Source organism: Drosophila elegans, unplaced genomic scaffold (genome assembly GCF_018152505.1).
Source record: "Drosophila elegans isolate 14027-0461.03 unplaced genomic scaffold, ASM1815250v1 contig_520, whole genome shotgun sequence".
Classification (NCBI taxonomy): Eukaryota; Metazoa; Arthropoda; class Insecta; order Diptera; family Drosophilidae; genus Drosophila; species Drosophila elegans.
Window position 1 is genome coordinate 2,253,763 of NW_024545903.1, and position 20,382 is coordinate 2,274,144.

Below are 20,382 nucleotides of genomic sequence, written 5' to 3' on the forward strand. Positions count from 1 at the left end.
GTTGTTGTTGTCAACGCTTCGATTTTGCAGCTGCAGACAATAAATTTGTGCCCGCTCATTGTCAACTAAAATCAAAAACATAATTCAGAGCTGCCAGCCAACACACGAGCGCCAGAAGCCGAGGCCCCAATGTTATGGCATAAGCATAAGTGTCTGTGTGCGAGTGCGAGTGCAAGTGCAAGTGCTGGGCATGAAATTAACACAAATGCCAAAACAGGAGCAGCAAGTGGGCGTGGCCCGGGGCTAAGGACTCCGGACGGAGCATACCACGGACATTGGACTTTAGAGCCGGAGTCCGTTTGCGCTTGCATTTAATGCATTCGCAATCGCATTCGTAATCGCATTCGCATTCGCAGCTAAAGGGGCAGGCAGCCACATCAGCCGAGGACCACAAATCGGCAAATCCATCTCAGCAGGCGGATACATTTAGCCACAAACGCACACCTACACTGAGAGAAAACTTTGGCAAAAAGTTGCAGACAATTCGTTCTTTTATTTTTTCAAATTGTAATTGGAAATCTGTTCTTTAAGGGCCGTTTTATTGTCTTTATGGTAAGTAAATGTAGACTTAAACTGCGGATCCAAGCCAACGCATGCACTGAAAGGAAAGTTTGATAGGAAGCAAACAATTCGTACCTTTTAGTACAGTATTTGCCTTTTTCTCATCAAATTGAAATATTAAATCGGTACCCCAAATTCAAAAGTTAAAAAAAATAATTTTAAATTGCTCATTTATTCCTTTTAACTAAGACTCAAGGAGGCAATTCGTCCTTTTTCTTGAATTAAATTTGTTGAAATTTATTAAATTTATAGAAATTTTGAAATGAGCTAGAATTAGGTTTTAAGCTACATTATTCCAGACATTTTTGAGCTTAAAACCTACTCTTAGCTTATCATGAGATTTAAAAAGCGAACCTTAAAGACATTATACCTATATGTTAAAAACACTTCTTGTGAAAAGCTGAAAAAAACGTTATATCTGCTTTTAATAAAACTATCAAGATAGTTTATTAGAACTTTGATTTACTTGTTTACTGAAACTGTTCAAACTTAACACTGGTCACTTCAAGTATTTTCAACACAGCCATACAATAAATTTGTACAAACAATATGATATGAATAAATTTTAGAGGAAACTGAAATTGATTAACAATGGTCAATATATGACTCTATTTTGAAAAGGATTTAAATATGATACAATTTCTTCTCTGTGGATACACAATAGTGGGCTGATGCGAATGACTTCCGGTAGTCGTCAGTGCTGTTTGTTTAAAGCAAATAGCAAATAACGTTCGAAAGGCAGCCTTCAAATATTCAAGCCACCCACCCACTTGCCTGCTTCAAACCAACAGCCGCCCAGCACACTAACGACCCACATGACAACCACTAATCTGCACTTGTAGTGACATTATATGGACATTTGTAATTTCCGGTCGATGCCATTTTTATAACCCCGTTCAAAACGCATAAAAGAAAATTTGCAACAATGGGGCTTACAACAATAAGCCGCTGACCAGAAAAGAAAGGCGAAGGAGCAGCAAAAGGGTTTGGGATTCGGGTTGGTTTTTGGGTGCCAACTTTTGGGTCACAAAAGGCGACAACTTCAGCTCGTTTACTATTAAAAAAAAGGCACCCACATACCCACACACATAGAGCTGGCAATTCGATTCTGTTTACGAGCTCTCATAAAAACTTGCATTTTATTTCGAGCGCCCAGGAGTCAATGGCAGAGTGTGTTGCCGTCTAATGAGGCCAACCTGCCATAGAAAAAGGGGTGGATGAGCATACACACTCGGAAGACCTAAGCAAATATGCTGGAAAATGAAGGCATGCCACATTTGCTGAGCCTGTGAAAATGTTTGGCTTATTGCCTTATTAAGTTCATAAAAGTTTCGAGTATTTAAAGGCAACTGCAAGTGCTTATGAAATTATTGCCAGCACACAGATTCACAGGCTATGGCACACCTGTGCTAGGCCGTAAAGCAATTAGCCAAATAGCAGCTCGAATTGCAGTCAGCCTCATTTTACCTACCCATTCCGCCCAAGGCATTTTCCGAGCCAATCTGCTGGATTTTCATTAAAAAGGAACTTGAAGTTTACAAGTTTCGTGCAGGCAAAACAATAAAGTTTCCTTTTATTTAAAGTTATCCAAGTTTCAACATAGGCATGTGGGGATGAACGAAAAAGTTTAATTTAATGCTAATCATAATTTAAAGTTTTGATATTTAATATTTAATATTTTGGAAATATATTATCAAAGTTGTTAAAGAGGAAAAGGATATAGAATGAAATGTTAAATATTGGGAATCTACTTAATGCCATTATACTCTATGCTAAAATTAACAAAAATTACAAGTAAATTAAGCAAAGTTGTGCAAGTTCTTAAATGTTAAATGTTTACTAACGTAACATTGCATTTCTTGTACCAACAAAATCACAACTAAAATCAATTTGTTGTGGATAAACAGCGTTTGATGGGCACACAACCCGTATGACAGAGTTCAGCCAAAGGATAAAGGACATTTTTTTGTTTTTGGGTCTGCCCGGAGGTCGAAGGCGTAATTGCAAATAAGGTTTAAACGCTTGCTTCATTTGGCCCAGGTGGAAAAGTCAATATTGCGGCTTTAGTTGGGAAATATTAACAGTCTCCGGTTGCAGGCTCCTTGGTCGAAGGGTTCTTCGTCCTGCTTCCTGCGTCCTGCGTCCTGGACTAAAGGTAAACCTCAACTATTTGCATACAATTTGTAGAAAATAGAAAATAATCAAAGCAATGTGCAGCTAGCCGTAAAGGGGGGCGGTAAAATGGGAAAATAGGAAAATGGGAAAGTGTGTGAAATGGGGGGCCGGAGCTACTTAGCAAACATCAACACCTGTTAAGGGTTACACTCGAGAACAAAGCTGCAAATTGGCTGGTGGTAAGTGCAGCTATGGCTAAGGGCAACAAACCTTCCACCTCACACGCCCACCACCCACCCACAGCACCACCAACAACAACAACACCACCAACCAACAACAACAACATCTAATCAATTTAACACAGAGAGTGAGACGGGTATACACGCACACAGTGAAAGAGACGGGGCGAAGGAAAATGCTGCTGACCGCAGGCAATAGGAAATGTTCCGGGTCCTGGCGATGCCATAGAAATCGGTTTTGGCCAGGACGAAAGCATGAGGCTCTTAACTTCATTATGAGATTTGTGTAATTGTTAACCAATTTACCGTTACGTTTTGCATGCCACAACGCACGGGGTCGCCCCTTGCCATCCATCTCGATAGCACCCCGTGATATATTGTCCAAATTATAATGCCGGAAATGTTATTAATTCAGAGCGTAACTCAATTCCTGGCACTAATTACGATGTAGTTGCGTTGATGATAATGACGACGACGCCTGCAGCCATCAGCATTTACATTGGGCACGATGTTTGAGTCGATGCCAGAGATTTCAAACTGATCAAACAGCTAAGCTGTTTAACATTTCTATATATATATATATATATATATATGTTCACATACTTTTGCCATTTGCAATTTAGCCTGTCAGTGGCTGCAATTATGCCAATTGTTCATGCAACCAGAGCAAACGAGCTATTACACACGCTCACACAGAGAAGGCCTAATATTTGCGATTTCAAAACAGCAATCCCAAAATGTTGTTCATTTTCTGTTTTCTGTTTGCCCATAATATGTCCAATTTAGACTCTCAAAGGTATTTGTTTTCATAGTTTTCACACGCCACTCAATTAAATCATTAATTTTGATACTCACACCCTGTAATTCTTACATAGTTTATGAGAGAAAAAAATAATTAAAACTAGTTTGTTGGCTTAAATATTCAAATAGTGCAATCATGATGCAACTTTTTAAGCCCCGGCACTGAGAAATACTCATGGATGTGAGCAGTAGGATATAAATTCACAGCCGAAAAAACATAAATATTCACCGCCACTCCATTAATGTGAGTTTTATAGTCTGTTGCCCAACCGGTGTTAGCCTAATTAAAAATGCCAAATGATGTCGCAGCAGTCGCCGGCTAAATGGAAATTATTTGCATTCACATTGTGGCACACGGCTGGCGTTGACAACCGGCTAATGTTGCAGTATCAGTATTGGGCCAGGAATTTGGCCCAGTTCGGATTATGCCCCCATTTTTCACACCACAATGACCTTTAATTGTTTGATGGCCCACACACTCACGTACGGTGGCGGCTCAAAAACCACTTTCGCTTATTGGACAGGATGCGGGAGCGTTGGTTTATTGATCGGCGGAATGCTTTTAAGACGCGGGCATAAAAATAATAATGATGCCGCGGCGTGGTGTCAAAGGGGCAGGCAGCTGTACATAGAAATAAATATTTATATGGGCGGCATCTATAAATTGAATGGCGAATGGCGAATGGCGAAAGGGTTGCCGCCACCACGCGGCAAAACTCAGGTGAGACAGGCGGGACTTATGGGCTTTGGAGGCGAACGAACACACACACACACACACACACACATACACACATTTCGACCTGGACATTTTTACGATGTGATTTCACATAACCACAACAGACGTGCAGACAAACAGGAGCAGGACGAACGACGAAGGACGAACGACGAGGGACGAGGGACTCAAGGCGAAGTAGCGGAAAAAGACGACATAAGTTGCAGCCGCGCGTTGGTGATAAACTTTGAAATTGCCAGGACGAAGGGGGATGCACGGGAATTTATTACCCTCCAGCGGCATCAAGGAGCTCACATTCAGACGTACCATACACCCACACACACACACACACACACAGCCATCAAAGAGCACAAGCGGATTCTAATAAGCAAAATGCGCTGTCCTGCAGCAGAATCGGAATCGGAATCGGAATTATGGGGCATTACCCAAGCAGCAGCCTTAACCCATGTTTCCTCTCCCCGGACAGACTGACAATCACTCGTTGTAACCCATAGTTGTGGCTTGATTTCGGTGCCACGCCAAGCATAACCAGGCCATTAATTTTCGAGAATCACAGGCTAGAAAATATAGATGTCCTTCGCTGATTTTGCAAGTGTCAGCGCAAAGAAGAAGAAGAAGGGGTTTCCCTCTCGAGTTGAGTTGATTTAATTCAATTCATGGACAGACAATGATTGCGTCAATTGCCGCATGTTTATCATTGTGACAGCCAAACTTGGCATTGTCCTGGCCAAAATCTTGGCACACACAAACCCGACCACAATCCCAATAGGACACAAGCCAAGAGGCAAAGCCGCAGCCACAGCGGAAATTGTGGAAATTGTATGTGAGCGTATTAGTTTGGCAATTGTGCAAGTGTTGCGCTGGAAAACCCTTTCCCTCCTCATGGGGAAATATCAAACTGCTGTTGCTTAAGCCGATAAAAATAGAAAATTGGGGCTATTGTGATCATATGATTAAAGCTGCCAATTTACATTTTCTTCTCCTCGATTGCATCAAAGCAAGCTAAATTTAAAAAGTGTATCAGAAAATGGAACCGATAAACTATTTCTAAGATTTTGTCTTATCTCAAACACCTTACATTAAAAAATACGATAATATATTAAAAACCATAATAAATGTATAACAAAATTTAGAAAAATAGCATTTAAAATAATTTCAATTTAGTACTTTTTTTTAGAATTTTGAACATTTAAGCAAAGCAAAGTGGTTTAAGACTGATTAAAATTATAAAGCTTAAACTGTTAATGTTTTTGTTATATTCAATCAAGATATATTACCAATTTTTATATTTTTTGTCTGCAAAAATCCCAATGGTACAACACAAATTAGTATTTTTGTCTGATCCTTAAAAATATTGAATTACCAATTATATTAACTTACAACTAAAATCATAGTTAACCTACTTCAAATGCTGCTTCTTTTCGAAACAGTCGCATTTTCGATTCTGTCCCACAATTTGTGCCTTGGTTGACCATATTGCCAATTAGGGGGGTTCTTTTTGTTGGTAAGGACTTTATATATATTGTACTTACCCCAGGAGTACAATTCAAGGCAGGTTTCAATTACACATTATGACTGCTGCACGGTCCGTTCGAAACTGCAGTAAAATTTCACCTACCCCGAAACGCACACACATTCCGAAAGAAATTGGATTTGCGACTGGTGGCTTTAGCCAGCCTTTTCTTTTTGGCCATTTTCCGTTTGCATTTGCCTCGCTTTTTATGTGCCCCCTGCCCCCTGCCACCACACGGTCGCAGTCGAACTTCCCGGCCCGTTGACTTTTATGAACTTATAAACAAGAGACGGGGCAACGGCAACCCTTTCGGCCTGTTGCTGCCACAGCTACTTCCAGTGCTTATTATGTGGATTATTAGAGGGATTTACTCGCTGCCATGTACAAATTCATGTGCTCCAACTCGGATTCCGGCTGCTGCCTGTCGGATACTGGATGCTGGCTGCTGGCTGCTGGATTCTGGCTGCTGGCTGCTTCCTTCGCTCTCACTTGGTCTTGGTGGCATCAATGACATAAATAAAAAGATTTCCAAAGGATTTGCCTGCGGGCCACCGCACCCAAAACACCCGAAAACAAAACACCCCGAAAACAGAGCCAAGACAAACCGAAAGTTTCTTTCTGTCCCGTAAAATTCGGGGGGCTTGGAACCAGAGGTGTGTGGGTGTGATTTACTCGTATGCCAAGAGCTAAGAGCTCTGCCAAGTCGGTGTTGATCTCGGCATTGCCATAAATTGATAACCAAAAATACATACATATATAGATGTGGAGACATTGTTGACTCAACTGGCCACTGATAAGCCACTTTGTTGTCCGGCGTAAACAATGACGTGTGCTGGACTTTCACTTCCAGTGGCCTGTTTGGCTGGCGGGGATTCTGTATAGAAAAGGTGGTTGCTTGGTATACCCTGTAAGCACAGTTAATCTCAAATATAAGGACTGTAATCTATGTTCAAGAAAATAAAAGAAATGCAAAGGTTTCCCTATTACTTTCAATATTTAAGGAGGTTTTTTGCAAAACAATATGCTTTAAATTTTCCAAAACAATATATACAAAATGAAACTTTTAAAAATGCCTAGATCATTTTAATAAAACTCGTTTAAACAAATCTTTTCGAATAATATAAAGTTCTACAAATTTAAAAAAAAAACTCCGTTTCCGAAAAATGCCAATATAAATAAAAACGAATAAAATTAGATTTTACATATTAATATTTATTGATGTACAAACAGTACACAGTCTAATACACCATTCACAATCATAAAGGGTATCAATAAATCCGATGGAATAACTTATCAGCCAGTTGTTTAACTTTGGCAGATTAGCTCACCCGACTTCCTCCACATTGAGAGGCTTCAAATCACATGTTTCACCCAATTAAAAAGCGTCAATTAACATTGATGTGTGTCAAAGGCGGAAAATGTTTATTGAAAATGTCAATGTAAGCTTAATATCAATTAAACAATAAATTCGAAAGTAAGTTAATAATTCGATTATCTCTAAGGCCGCTGTGCGGTGTCAATCAATGGGGCTGGCATTGATAGATGGCTAATTAATGTCGCAATCACAACACACGTGGCTGCAATCTAAGGAGCACCAGGTGCGGCGGCATTCCGCAGGACCCTCAGTCGCGAGTACACGATGTCCCAGTCGACGAAGGCGCCCAGGATGTGGCGCACATTGCGATCCGTATCGTCGTACCCGGTCCGTCCGTGCACCAGGCGCAAATTGTCGAACGTGAGCACGTCGCCGGGCGTGGTCTTGAATCGGCACGAGTGCTCATGGGCCAGACCCACGAAGGTCGCCATCGCCTCGTACCACGGACGCACCTGCTCCATGGGCACGCTGAAGTGGCTGTCCCGCTGCGGAATGCTGTGGTTGATGCGCACACACCGCCCCTCGGCATCCAAGCTGCAACGGGTCGAAAAGGGGGGCAAAATGTGGTTAGCCAGAAACAATGTTTTCGTGTCTGCCATGTTCTACGTTTAAATATTTAGTGGACCTAAGCCAAGCATATAAATTGCTGAGAAAAATTCACTATTTATGGCCCAAAACAATTAACTTACATTAGTTTTTTGTACTAAAAAAAATATTTTTAAAAGAACAAAAGTTTTAACATTATAAAAAAAAATTATAAAAATTGAATTCAGTCAGATCTATTTATTCGTCATTGTTAAATATATTACAAAAATTACAATTTACAAAAAAATTAGGATCTTTAAACAAAACTACGACACTCTATAGAGTAAGAAATATGTATTTCAAAATGTTATACTACACTTCCAGTTAATCAAATTTGTTTTAAATCTTAAAGTTGTATTTAAAATTAAGGTAAAATGTTAAATAAATTTAAAAATATTTTGTATTTTTAAAACACTTTTACGTCACTCTAGAGTAGGAAATATTAATTTTAAAATTTAAACTACACAAGTCTTAAATATTTTTAATACCCAGCTTAAATGTTAAATAAATTTTAAAATAGCAAAATTATAAAAAAAAAATTGCAATATTTAAAAATCTTGTCCTGGGTAAGAAATAGTAATTTACAAATTTTATACCACACTTTATGTTAAATTTAATTTAAAAATGTTTGATTCTCTCCAAAAAACTTTAGGCAACAAGGTTATGAAACTCTAAACTAATCTTAAACCAGAACAAGGTATATTCTGAAACCCAATCCATCTTTACTCACTTGATTACTGGTGCCCGCCAGATATTGTGGAACTGGAGATCGCCGTCGCTTCCGATGTCCGCCCAATCCACGGGCGTCTGGCAGAGAGCGCGGAACTGATCCGGATGCCGTTCGCGCATCAGCTCGGCCACGTAGAAGGCGTCGGTGAGCAGATTGACTCCGCCCGGGGATGCCGACTGCTCCAAGGTGTGCAGCATGGTCACTCCCGGCAGGTACTCGAAATAGGGCATGTCCGTGTGGAGCGGCAGAGGGGCGGCCAGGTAGGCATAGTTACTGGCACCCGGCTGAGCCCGAACACTGAACTCCTCCCCGTAGGTGGTGCGTCTCATGAAGCCCACGCGGTTGGATAGCCTGCGCAGGACGTCCATTTCCAGGGGCGCCTCCTTGACCAGAGCCACTCCGAAAACGGCCAGGTGGTGGAGCCACTGCTGCAGCGCCGCATCACAGGTGATCAGTTCTTGGTAGTAGAAAACTTCACGGACTTCCTCGAAATTCTGACCGCTCCACAACTTCTGTTCCGGACGGTAGAATTCTTCTAGGTATCGCTGGCGATTGGCAGTTGAGAAGTCCCGCTCCCGCAGCCAACTGTACGGATACTGGGAAGCGTGACCATCAGACCACTCTATATACAGAACCTTCTGCACCACGTCCACGCTCTGCCGCAGGACTCGCACACTGGTGTCCAGATTGTTCCACAACTGGGGCAGCCGGCTCAATGTCTGGGGCAGATAGCACTCCTGGCAGCGACAATTGTCGCGCAGCCAAATGTCCGGGAACTGCATATCCTGTCGATCGGAATCCGGCACCTGGACGAGGCGCGGTTGATCCTGCTCCTTCGGCGAATCCAGCCTGGGCGGCAGGCAGGTCAAATCTCGGCGGTCCGCTTGGAACATCTTGTGCTCATACAACCAACGACAAGGTCTTCCGATTGCGGAATGATTTGCGGGTCGGGAAGCGAGCAAACAGCCCACCCTGAGGGGTACGTGGCCAAAAAGCTGGATCTGATTACTGATCGCGTGATGTTTACATCTTAAGCTACACTGAAAATATTTTATTGTGTAAACAAATTTCAATTGAATGAAGTAAATTAAAAAAAATAATAATAATATTTAAAATAGAAAACAAAGCAGTTTAAAGATGTCACAGGGAAAGGTATATTCTAAGAGTAAAGAAAAAATTTAAAAGGAATTTATTTAAGATACCAAGTGAGCGTAACAATTGTGTATAACATTTATTAATAATAGCTCAGATACAAAATCTTTAAAATTTTAAAGATAAATCTACTTTTGAATCTATTATATGTTTTTATTAAAAAAAATTTTTTTATTTATATTTTATTATTTTATTTTTTTTTTTTTTATAATTACCAAATAGGTATAAGCAAACTTATTTAACATTATATTATAATACTGTCGCAGTGACAATATAAACGCAAACAAAATTTACATTTACAATAATACAAATATTTAGTATAATATATAGCTAAAATTTTTTTTTTAATTACACAAAAAAATACTCTCAGCTTTTTATTAAAAATCTTCTTTTTTTTATATGGAAAAAATATAATTTTACAAAATTAACCAACATGTTTTTGTTGATTTATAATTACGAATTATAGGGGCGGCCCCTTACATAATTGTACAATAAAGAAACTACAAAAAAATCTAACTTTAAGCGTACTTTTCTCCAAATAAAATAAAAAAAAAACCTGGAAGCCAATTAAAGTCTCAAACCAAAACCAAAAATTGTATTTTTTGAAGTGTAAGTCCAGCTATGTCTATCCCTTATCAATCCTATGTGAGCAGTGCATAATGCTGTGGCAGCGTTTTATGCTTTGTGATAGATTCTCCCCTCGCTTTAAGCCCCCGCCACCGGCAGTGTAAAATTAAAAATGCAAAATTAATTTTCGCATAAAACTGCAAACGCCAGCGATTTTGCATAATTGTTTGTCAGCTGCAGTTGTGTGTGTGTGGGGGAAGCTACATCTTCGACAGCCTTTTCATGGCGCCCCTGCCCCTGGAAACGCCGTCAATCATTGTTAGGCGCATTGATCACTTCATTCGCGCCCACATGCCACTCCCCCTCGATTTTCCCCAGACCAATGCTGATTGCAACGCGAATATCCTGCCTGGTAGCTGGAGAAAATCATAAACAATAACCATTTCATGCTGGGGAAACAACGGGCAAAGAATCGGCAACAACAGTATCTGTTAACCAGTATATATGGCGCGATTTTTAATTATCACTTTCGCATTCGCATTTTGTGAACGAGCATTGTCTGCCGCGAACACAACTCGTATCTATCCATCTACGGCGGCTCTATCACCGCCGTTTCCATTTCCATTTCCATGGCAGGCCTTTTACGCCTCGAACAAAGAAAGCGAACCGAACAATCCATCGAAGGCGCAGCTTTTAGCCGAGCACAGAATTCTTCTTTGCGGGTGAGGGTATTTCAAAGGGGTCTTTTTAATTTTTTAGATATTTAAGTTTTTAGAAAGCAAAAGAAATTTCAAGATGTAAAATAAAACAAAGTTTAGGCAGGTATGTTGATAATAACAATTAATCATATAATTATAATTCCGTTGTAAAGAAACCATTTTGTAATTAAACTAATATTGTAAGTCCCAACAACATTTGTGAAGAGGGTTTAATTTCATAAACCGACTAAAAATTACCCTTTGAACTATAAGTTTGATTAGTTTTTCATTAAATTATGCAAACAAATAAACAATAGCTGCTTTTTTTGCAAAGGAAGTTATAAAATCAAGAAAAACTCTCAAAAAAAGTAATTTAATATTGATTTGTTACCGATTCTATTAAAAAATTACTTTTTGTTTTTAGAAAACCTTAAGAAAGTGATACCAAATTCATGATGTGCATATAAATGATACTTCAAACTTCTTAAAAGAGCGTAAGAAATTCGTGTGAAAGCTCCGGTAACTGTTACATTTAATGCATTGTTTGGAAGGAGAGACAGTTCCCCCAGAAGAACTTTATTGTTTTCAATTAAAAACACTCACAGCCCATTCAGCTAACGAATCCATTCGCTCGGCATTTTTCAGCAACGGCATTCATAGGCTCGAAGGCAGCGAAAGCCGGCGACGTGACACAATTGCAGATGCAAGTGAAATGTAATGAGGTGTAATGAAAATGCATTCAAGTGACAGTTTTTCCCCACTCTCAGGACTCCTTCCGCCAGCCCACCTGCACTTAACAATAATCAAGAACAACAAGAGTTACAAATATCGATGAGGCTGAGTAATGAATTTCTGGGAAAAAGAATTTGTCAAAGCATTGGCTTAAAATACCTGTATAAACGATCTCCGGGAGAGTATTTTAATTGGAGTTCAGCCATTTCGAGACAAACATATCCGTGTTATCGACATTTTTTTCGCAACCGATCAAAACAAACCGCAAATTATGCAAAAACATCGAGTGCAACACTTACGAAAATTAAACGAAATCCGCAGGAACCACAACACATTCAGCGAAACAATACCCAAACCAAAATTGGTTGATGTTTATTTATTTCGCCGGCCTTCAAATGGCAAATAAATCTGATCCGAGTTCCGATTACAACGGTCGTTTTAAATGCCATGAAATATTCATTAAGCCAAAAAGGCGCAAGCGAACAGGTGAGTGAACTCGTGGATGAGTGGTGCTAACAATGCCCGTCTAACGGAGTGGCACAATGGCCAACGCTTTGGGCCTAATTAGCCTCGTGAGCGGTGTGGATTTTGGATTCAGGATTTTTCGGGTATCCATGACAATGCCAGAACGCATAATTAGGCAGAAAGTGCGACTCTCGAGAACGGACCCAAATTGGTCTTGGGCGCATTGTGTTTCCGTCCGGCCAAGAAATCCTCCAGCTCAAGCCGCGTAAATGGCTCTAAAAAATCACAATACTGGATGGCGGATGGCAAAGTGCAGTAAGTAGCTGCGGCCACTGTGGGACACATAAATAAATGTGTGCCCACAAAATCCGTAAATATGATTAAGTGCCAAATTTATTTACAGCTCCCTGGTTGCCTTTAAAAAAGGCAAGCAGAAAGCTGCCCAAAAAAAAAGTCCAGAGTCCCGTGGGCAGACAGGCGGAAGGCAGGGCCGTAAGCCAGAGTCACCACCTTCCGGATGTGAAAGGAAAGTGGTTGGTGGAAAGGTGGCTGCTGGCTGCTGGCTGGTGGCAGCTGCAGGTGCCTTATAGCCAACTCGATTACAATTACGTGCGCTAATTGCACTTTAAACGCGTCCGAGCTTGCCAAGCCAAGCCATCCATCCGACCGACGACTTGCTCGCTGCCCGCACAATTCTGTTTCTCATTTTTATGGCATTTCCTTTGGCACAACTTACAGTGCAACTACATAAATTTGCAAACACGATGTCCTTGCCCAGGACTCCACTCCACTCCAGTCCCATCCCTCTGTCCCAACTCACAGCCCGTGACTATTCCGGCCCTCGCATTGTAATAGCTGTCGCTCCGGTTGCCAAGGCTACCTAGTCATCGTCACCGCTGCTGCCGTAACTCAAAGTGACGCTAAATTTAGTTTAATACACACACACAACGCAGTGGGCAATAAGTGTGTTCTTATCACAAAACTACTCAATACATTCAACATTTTAAAAACACTTTCGAAAGTATTATATATCAATGAATTGATTTCACCTTATCACCAGGTATTAGCCTTTACTTACTGATTAAAATTAGCCAACTACATATCATATATATACCCTATCTATATATTCTAAAATAAATTTAGTTTTCACAGAACAAATAGTAGTTATATCTTTAGAAACGCAAGGATCATTTGTGTTGAAATCGCTAAATTAATTAGCCCCATCGCAGCGCATACTTTTTCTGCTAAGCTTAAACCAGTTAAGAACTATACCTTCGCATGAGCAGTTAGCTTCTAAGTCTAAGCAAGCCCATTGTGTGTTGCTGCTAGGCTCTAAATTAAATATGAAATACGGGGGTGGTCAAAAGTAATTACACAAATCAGATGAAAAGATGCTTATAAATAGTGTAAATCATTTTGACCACGCCTGTATGTATGCATGTTAAAGCCTGATGGACAAGCCGACCCCTAAACTTAAAAATCCTAAAATAAATAGTTAACAAATTGTTAATTTGTGTTCCAATTGCTTAAAGAAGAAGTATTCAAGAAACTTACTGCTTTCAAGGTATATTATCCGTAAGATCAAATTTTTAAACAATATCCACCATAACTGTTTTAATCAAAATAACAAACATTTTAAAATACATTTATAAAAACTCAATCTTATCGTTGGATGTTATTTTATCAAAATTGTTTTGAAAGCGTAAAACAATATTTAATGATTTTCAAATCCAGTTTTATAGAATGACCTTATCCATGAAATATTTTATATACATTTTAATACACCTAATTGCCACAATTATACTAAGTTATTCGTACTAACGATCTTCATATCAGTTGGCTGTACCACTGTGCCGGTGAAATAAATACAAAGCTGTCTTCTTAGTCGGCAGCAAGTGGCCCTTATAATGGGCCAAGGCGTAAGTCCATGTCTGGCTGCCTGTTCACCTGGCTGACTTTCCGCCCCCCCCTTTTAGGCCACCCACTCAAACTCCCTCACCTGCGGCATGGCAGTTGGTTCTTTTGCTCATTTACACCTTTTATTACGTATGCGTGCGTCGGTGCAAAAGCAAAGTTTGCAGTTTAGTTTGCCATTAACGTGGCCATAAGCGCTGGCCACCCCGATATGTATGCCTTTCCACCTGCTTGCTATTCATATGCAAATAGCGGCAGCGAGGTGTGCTTCGAGAGTTGTAACCAGCAGGAGTTTCCTCCACTCAGAAAGTTTCCTAGCCATCCTGGCTAAATCAAAGTCTGTAGCACGCTCATGGCTCAATGCATTGTAATTGTTAGGTAGTGTGTGCGAGTGTGTTGTCAAAACTGAAGTTCAGAACGTCGTCTTTGCCTTAAGAGCACTCTGTACACTGACAAAAATAATAAAACATTTTTAAGAAATTTTTTTCTTATTTATATTGAAGGCTTGAAAGAGGTTGTTTTCGTCAAGAGCCAATAAAGTACTTTAGATTTATTTTATGGTCCATCTATGCATACCGAAAATTCAGGAAAAATTATGAGGGTCGTAAATGACTCTGAAGCAACTGGAAACTTTTAATTATAAGCAAAAATACTTAGTTATAAATACTTTATAAGCTGTTCTTTACTGTTTCTTAGGAATCCAAAATGTGTTGCTGTGCTTTTATAAAGTAAGGCATGTGTGTGTGCGTTGGCGGGCTTGCGGGCAAAAGTTTTTAATGTGAAAAGTGCAAAGGAGAGTGCAACCCTCATGCGAGAAGAAAAGCATGTCACTCGCAGCCGCCGCCGCCCCTGAACCCCCTTTTTGGGCCATGGCCCGCCACTGTCACTGCATTTTAATTTACTGCATACCTTGAGGCGCCATTCGCCTGCGCTCGCATGCCAAGTGGCAAAGTCCAATGTACGCTCCGCCGCCAGAAGAAGCTGACTTGTTGCCTTCCTTGGCACACAGATACACACCCACACCCACACCCACACCCGCACCCACACACACATCCACACCCATGCCTATGCCCGCCCAGATGGGGATATTCCACCCCTTGTGACAAAGTGGCGCTGCGTTTTGCATTTTACTGCAAATTAAAGGATTTCTTTTGCCTTTTCGAGTTGACAACTTAAGATACTTAGGCATAAAAAGCCTGTCATACATGTCTGCCCTCATGTGAGGGTGTGTGTGTGTGTATGTCGTGTGTGTTCGTGTGTGTGTGTGTGTGTGTCGTGTGTGTTCGTGTGTGTGTGTGTGTGTGTGTGCGTAAAGAGAATTAAGTGCAGTGCGCTTTGTTGAGAATCACTCGAAACAAAGCCACAGGATGCTGCGGGCCCCGCCCCCTTACTCCTTGAAAGCCCACCCCCCTCTGCTGACATGCGGGGTCGTCCTGTCAATCCTCCAACCCATTTTCCGATTTACTGCACCTTTCTCGCCTGCGTCCATTTTATTATTTTGCCTTGATTATTATTTTCCATTTGCGCAAAATTAAAATACCCCCAACAACAATGACAACACAATATTTTGGGTGAAAAAATAAGAGGAAATAGAAAAAAATTGCAGTCTCCATTCAGGCGAAAAAAATGTGGGGAAAAGGCAAGGCTGGGGGATGCATGAATAATGTGAAACTGAAAACTTTTCATCAAAAATCAGCCAAGGGCTAAAACTGGACGTGAAACAGGCACAACTGAGCCCACAGATTCCCAGCTATGGGGACTATCTCCCTCTCTGTCTCTCAGTGTCCCCCTCCCCTTCTCGCTCTTCTGAATGTCCTGGCAGATAGGGAAAAAAAGAACTCTGACAGGACGCCATGAAAAGCTCGCTTTGGTGTGACAAATCAAAGACTAACACTGAGCGCTTTGGTTAGAGCACAAAACGCACGCTCGGATGACTGGCAGCAGGGTAGAAAGAGACGGGGCGAGACAACAAGAAAGAGAGGGGGAGACCGGACAGCACTGGGCGGTCACATTTGAAAGCCGCTGACAGCTGCAGTTGGTTAATGGCGAACTTAGCCAGTTGGTAGTTCACCAAAAAAGTGGAGAATTTAGAGAGTTTAATCAAAGGAACTTAGATAATGTAATTTTTAAAATACCAAACAAATTTGCCTCCTTTAATATAGATTTAAATAAAATTTTAGATTTGTTAAAAAGCACTTAAAATCAATTCAACAGGAAAAGCCAAGCAAATTAATAATAAATGAATTATTTTTAAACAATACAGTTTTCAATTTATTAAAAGTTTTGTTCAACATAACAGACATAATTCATTCACTTTTAAACTGTTTAGCAGTTTTTAAATACAAACGTTTGCAACATAAAGTACAAGTATTTAAATATATGCTCTTTATATTATATATTACATAACTTCTAAGTTTAAATTAGCTTTATTTACATTTCAAAAAACTTTAAATTTTTTTACTTTTACAGTGTCTATACCATTAAACTATTTATCACACTTAAATGGCTAACAATACAATACAACATTCAATTTTTACTTATATTAAAAATAGATACTGAAATTGTATGACGTCTAACATATTTCTTTAAAATTCGTAAATTCGAGGAAATCAATCAATTAAAACGCGATTGAAACCCATGTTTTTTTGTTATTTTTTGGTTTTTTCGACTGCTTCTCGCACATCTGCACCTCTGCAGATTGTGTTTCGTATCGTTTCGCTTCGCAAACAAAAACCCCACTCGATGGGTCGATTTTGCCGCACCGCCTGAACCGAAAGAGTTATTTCAATTTGCAGTGTTTAAAGGTACTTGCTTCTTTTGATAGCGCATTTGCGAATAAAATACAACAAAACATGGGGAACTGCAGCATGCCGCCTGTTATTTTTTGCTCTCTAATCAGAGCTCGCGCGCCTGCAAACAATGGTCTTAGTACGAGTATCTGCATCCTCCCACTCACCATTCACCATTCGCCATTCACCATTCCATGCCATTTCAGCTCAGCTCTGCCCAACCAGAAACCGAACCCATTCGCATCCTGGCATCCCGGCATCGTAGCATTCTAGCATCCTAGCATCCCTGGGCCAGGACTGTAATGAAAAAGGGGCAACAGCTCGCTGTTGCTTTTGGCATTGTTCCTGCTCCGGCGTGGCTTTACTTTTATGCACATGCAATTCTTTATATTTTTGCCATATATTTTGCCGAGCACAAATTTATTTGCGGCCGCAATTCCAATTCCCCGCTGCCAGGACGAAGGACGATGGTACTCCGGTTATTGTTGCGGCTGCAACTTTGGTTAATGCTCCGGTTACGGTGGCATGGAGGGCGGCTTTAAGTGAAATGCAGGATTTCAATTTGTCATTCGGCTTAAAGAGCCTGACAGGAAGCAAAAAGCCTCTTACCAACGAAGGGGAGGGGTGATGGTTATGGCATCCCATCAGCCCACAACTGACTGTGTTAATTGTTTCTGTAAAGTTTTTAATAACTCTGGGCAGCAGGCAGCGACTTCCATCAGTCTCATTATTTATTTGTAATTTAATAAACAACAAGTTGATGGCTGGAACACTCACACCCTCACACCATCACTCCTTGGCACTTAACCCCATCAATTGCCGTGGGCCAAAATGGCAGGCAGCCATCGTCATCGACGTTAACGGGTTTCCTGACTATTATTTGGCAGCAATTTATTTTATGTGAAAACTTTGTCAAGCTGCCTCCGAAGATTTTTATGGAGTCCCGAGATCGCAGATCGCTTCCACTTTGCCCGCGGCGTCAGCTTGAATTTTATTGCCATCGTGCATATTTTAATGAGGCATTAAAGCCTCTGCTCTCTACTTGGCTTTGATTTCCAACACCCCACTCCCGCCACGAAACATACACTCGTAATTTATGAGCAACTAAATATTTACAGGATGTGGGTGGGTGGCCTGTGTTTGACTTTGCTCGTCCCAATGTTTGGCTGCGTTTGCCGTTTTTAACACTCGATTACTTTAAATGCCATCGCCCCCCTTCTCGACGCCCCTGCATTTGACTTTGCCTGTCAATATTTGTTTTTGGCTTAACTAGCACATACACACCCGTACACACGCACGACTTACACTTACACCCCCCCAGAGAGTATCGCCCACATCAGCATATTCCTACGGAGTTTTCAGCTCTGTTTGCCCAGCTCCTTGTTCCCCAACTTATGTAATGAGTATTTGGTTACACAAATCTTTGAGCTGACCCTTCCACGCATTTCGCCAGTCCGTTCTTATTGAACGAACGCTTAAATTACTAAGCAAATGACTCATTTATCAACTGCAGCAAACGTTCTCGGGATTAGCATGGCCTGTCAACAGTCCGCCGAAGGGCGATTTCATTAAAAATGATTTAAAGGACGAGCTGCGGGACAGCCAATAGCACTGGGCAACGCATAAATTAAAACTCTCGGCATCCCCCAATGACTGCCGATGGGATGCACTGCAGCCATCATGGCCATCATGGCCATCATGGCCATCATGGCCATCGATTGACATTTGAACGGCGGGGCCTTGCAAATTTCGCACTTTGCTTCCAATTAAATCGTCGACAGTGGGTAATTTCGTTCGACAGCTGCAAATCAGTCAATAATGTTCGTTAGATCTAATTGGTTTAGAATCACCGCTTAGCTGAAAAAAGATTAAAAAGACGTGGTTTTTTTCACACTGCCATTTGTAGAAATCATAAAGTAGCAGCAAATTTAATGGTTTTACTGAAGAAACACGCTTTTTTAAATCAAACATTAATTTACATATCTTAAATTCATAAAGTAAAATTGAATTTTTCAAATAGAAACATAAAACAATATTGATTTTAAAGTCTGAAGTGTATGTTCAAAACAGAGAAAAATTTTTATTTAATTTTATGACAGTTGATAATAAGTTTTGTTGTCTGAATCTAAACCATTGGTATACATAAACATAAACATTAAATAATAAATACCGTTAACAGTTCTTTTGCCTGTTTCACACATTTCAAAGAACCCTTCTACTCTACCAACGAGCCATAAAAATAAAATGCATTTTGTACACGAAGAACGCAGCTGCAAGCCAAACAAATATTCGCTTTACTTTCAAATGCTTGTGATAAGTTTTAAGGTGAACCAGATTAAGCGTAATGGATACGGCTCTAGCCCAAAACAAATCGACTGGATCCCGCCTGACTATATCCTGTGCATTTTCCAGTAAAATTTATGATTGTTTGCATTATGCGTTTAATGTCGCTTGATTTACATTAGTTTGCGCAGCGGAAAAATTGAATTTTCCGCGCTTTGTGCTGAAAATTAAACAAAACAAAAATAGGAAAGAAAAAAACGGAAAACGTGCCCAAGCAGCAGACGCAATATGCAAATAATCTGCGAATTTATAGGCTTTCCCTGGACTCCTTGCGCAGCATTCAGCTACAGCTACAGCTACAGCTGCGACCCGGCATTAAAATCCTGAGTGGCATGCGGCTAAGCCAGGTTATTATCTTTTATGAACTGAACTTCCCTGTGATTGGTATAATGTGGTAATTTTGCTATAGCGGGGGCCGAATGATTGATGCATGTGCAGAGATGTCACACGGAACAACATGAGCCCGAAAACTTGCCTTAACATTTCTCGCAAAAAGAACGCAAAAAAATGAAATCAAAGCGAGGGGAAATACAACGCCGCTGGGGAAGGTTTAGCATGCATGTTCTTCGGGAAAATCCATTAAAACACTTGAGCCCGGCAGACGCGACGCAACGCTCTCCAAACAAGGAAAACCAGAATGCATTTCCGTTAATAGTGAAGGCGGCTTTGAAGCCTGGCAGCCACACTTAGACGCAGCACTTGTGGTTACCCTTAAACCTTAAACCTTCAGGACCCCCTCGCCCCCTCGAAGGACATAAAATGTTATTGATATTGCAATTTTTAGCATTTTGTAATTGAGGCTAAAGTTGGTGCCTATCGCAGGCACATCAATTGTCTGCCAGATACCAGCCCGAGCGGATAACTGTCTAAATGCCACTTGAGCATGTGTTTAAACATGCCAAGCACTTGGCTCACTCAAACTATGCAACAAGCAGCAGCAGCAGCAGCAGCAGCAGTAGCATAAGGAGCCCCGGCAGCAACACCACCAGCACGGCAGCAACATCGCCACCACACGGGTTGACACTCGCCGGCATCAAAGTTCATGGGTGGTGTCCTGGCGGCAGGGGAAA

The 20,382-nt window shown here is 40.8% G+C and overlaps 1 protein-coding gene across 1 annotated transcript; it reads right to left on the reverse strand.

Annotated features, from left to right (window-relative positions):
- Window positions 1-7,363: 7,363 nt before the first annotated feature.
- Window positions 7,364-9,594, reverse strand: LOC108149052 (gamma-butyrobetaine dioxygenase). The gene is made up of 2 exons (XM_017276398.2): window positions 8,653-9,594; window positions 7,364-7,871 (listed from the first exon to the last, which is right to left on the reverse strand). The coding sequence occupies exons 1-2, from the start codon at window positions 9,543-9,545 to the stop codon at window positions 7,547-7,549; spliced, it is 1,218 nt and encodes a 405-aa protein (XP_017131887.1). The 5' UTR covers window positions 9,546-9,594; the 3' UTR covers window positions 7,364-7,546.
- Window positions 9,595-20,382: the final 10,788 nt, after the last annotated feature.

Excerpts from the sequence above, each read along its gene's own strand:
- LOC108149052 (XM_017276398.2), bottom strand. The coding sequence starts at position 9,545 with ATGTTCCAAGCGGACCGCCGAGATTTGACCTGCCTGCCGCCCAGGCTG. Across the intron at positions 7,872-8,652 it reads TGGCGGGCACCAGTAATCAA|CTTGGATGCCGAGGGGCGGT; the intron begins GTGAGTAAAGAT and ends GACCCGTTGCAG.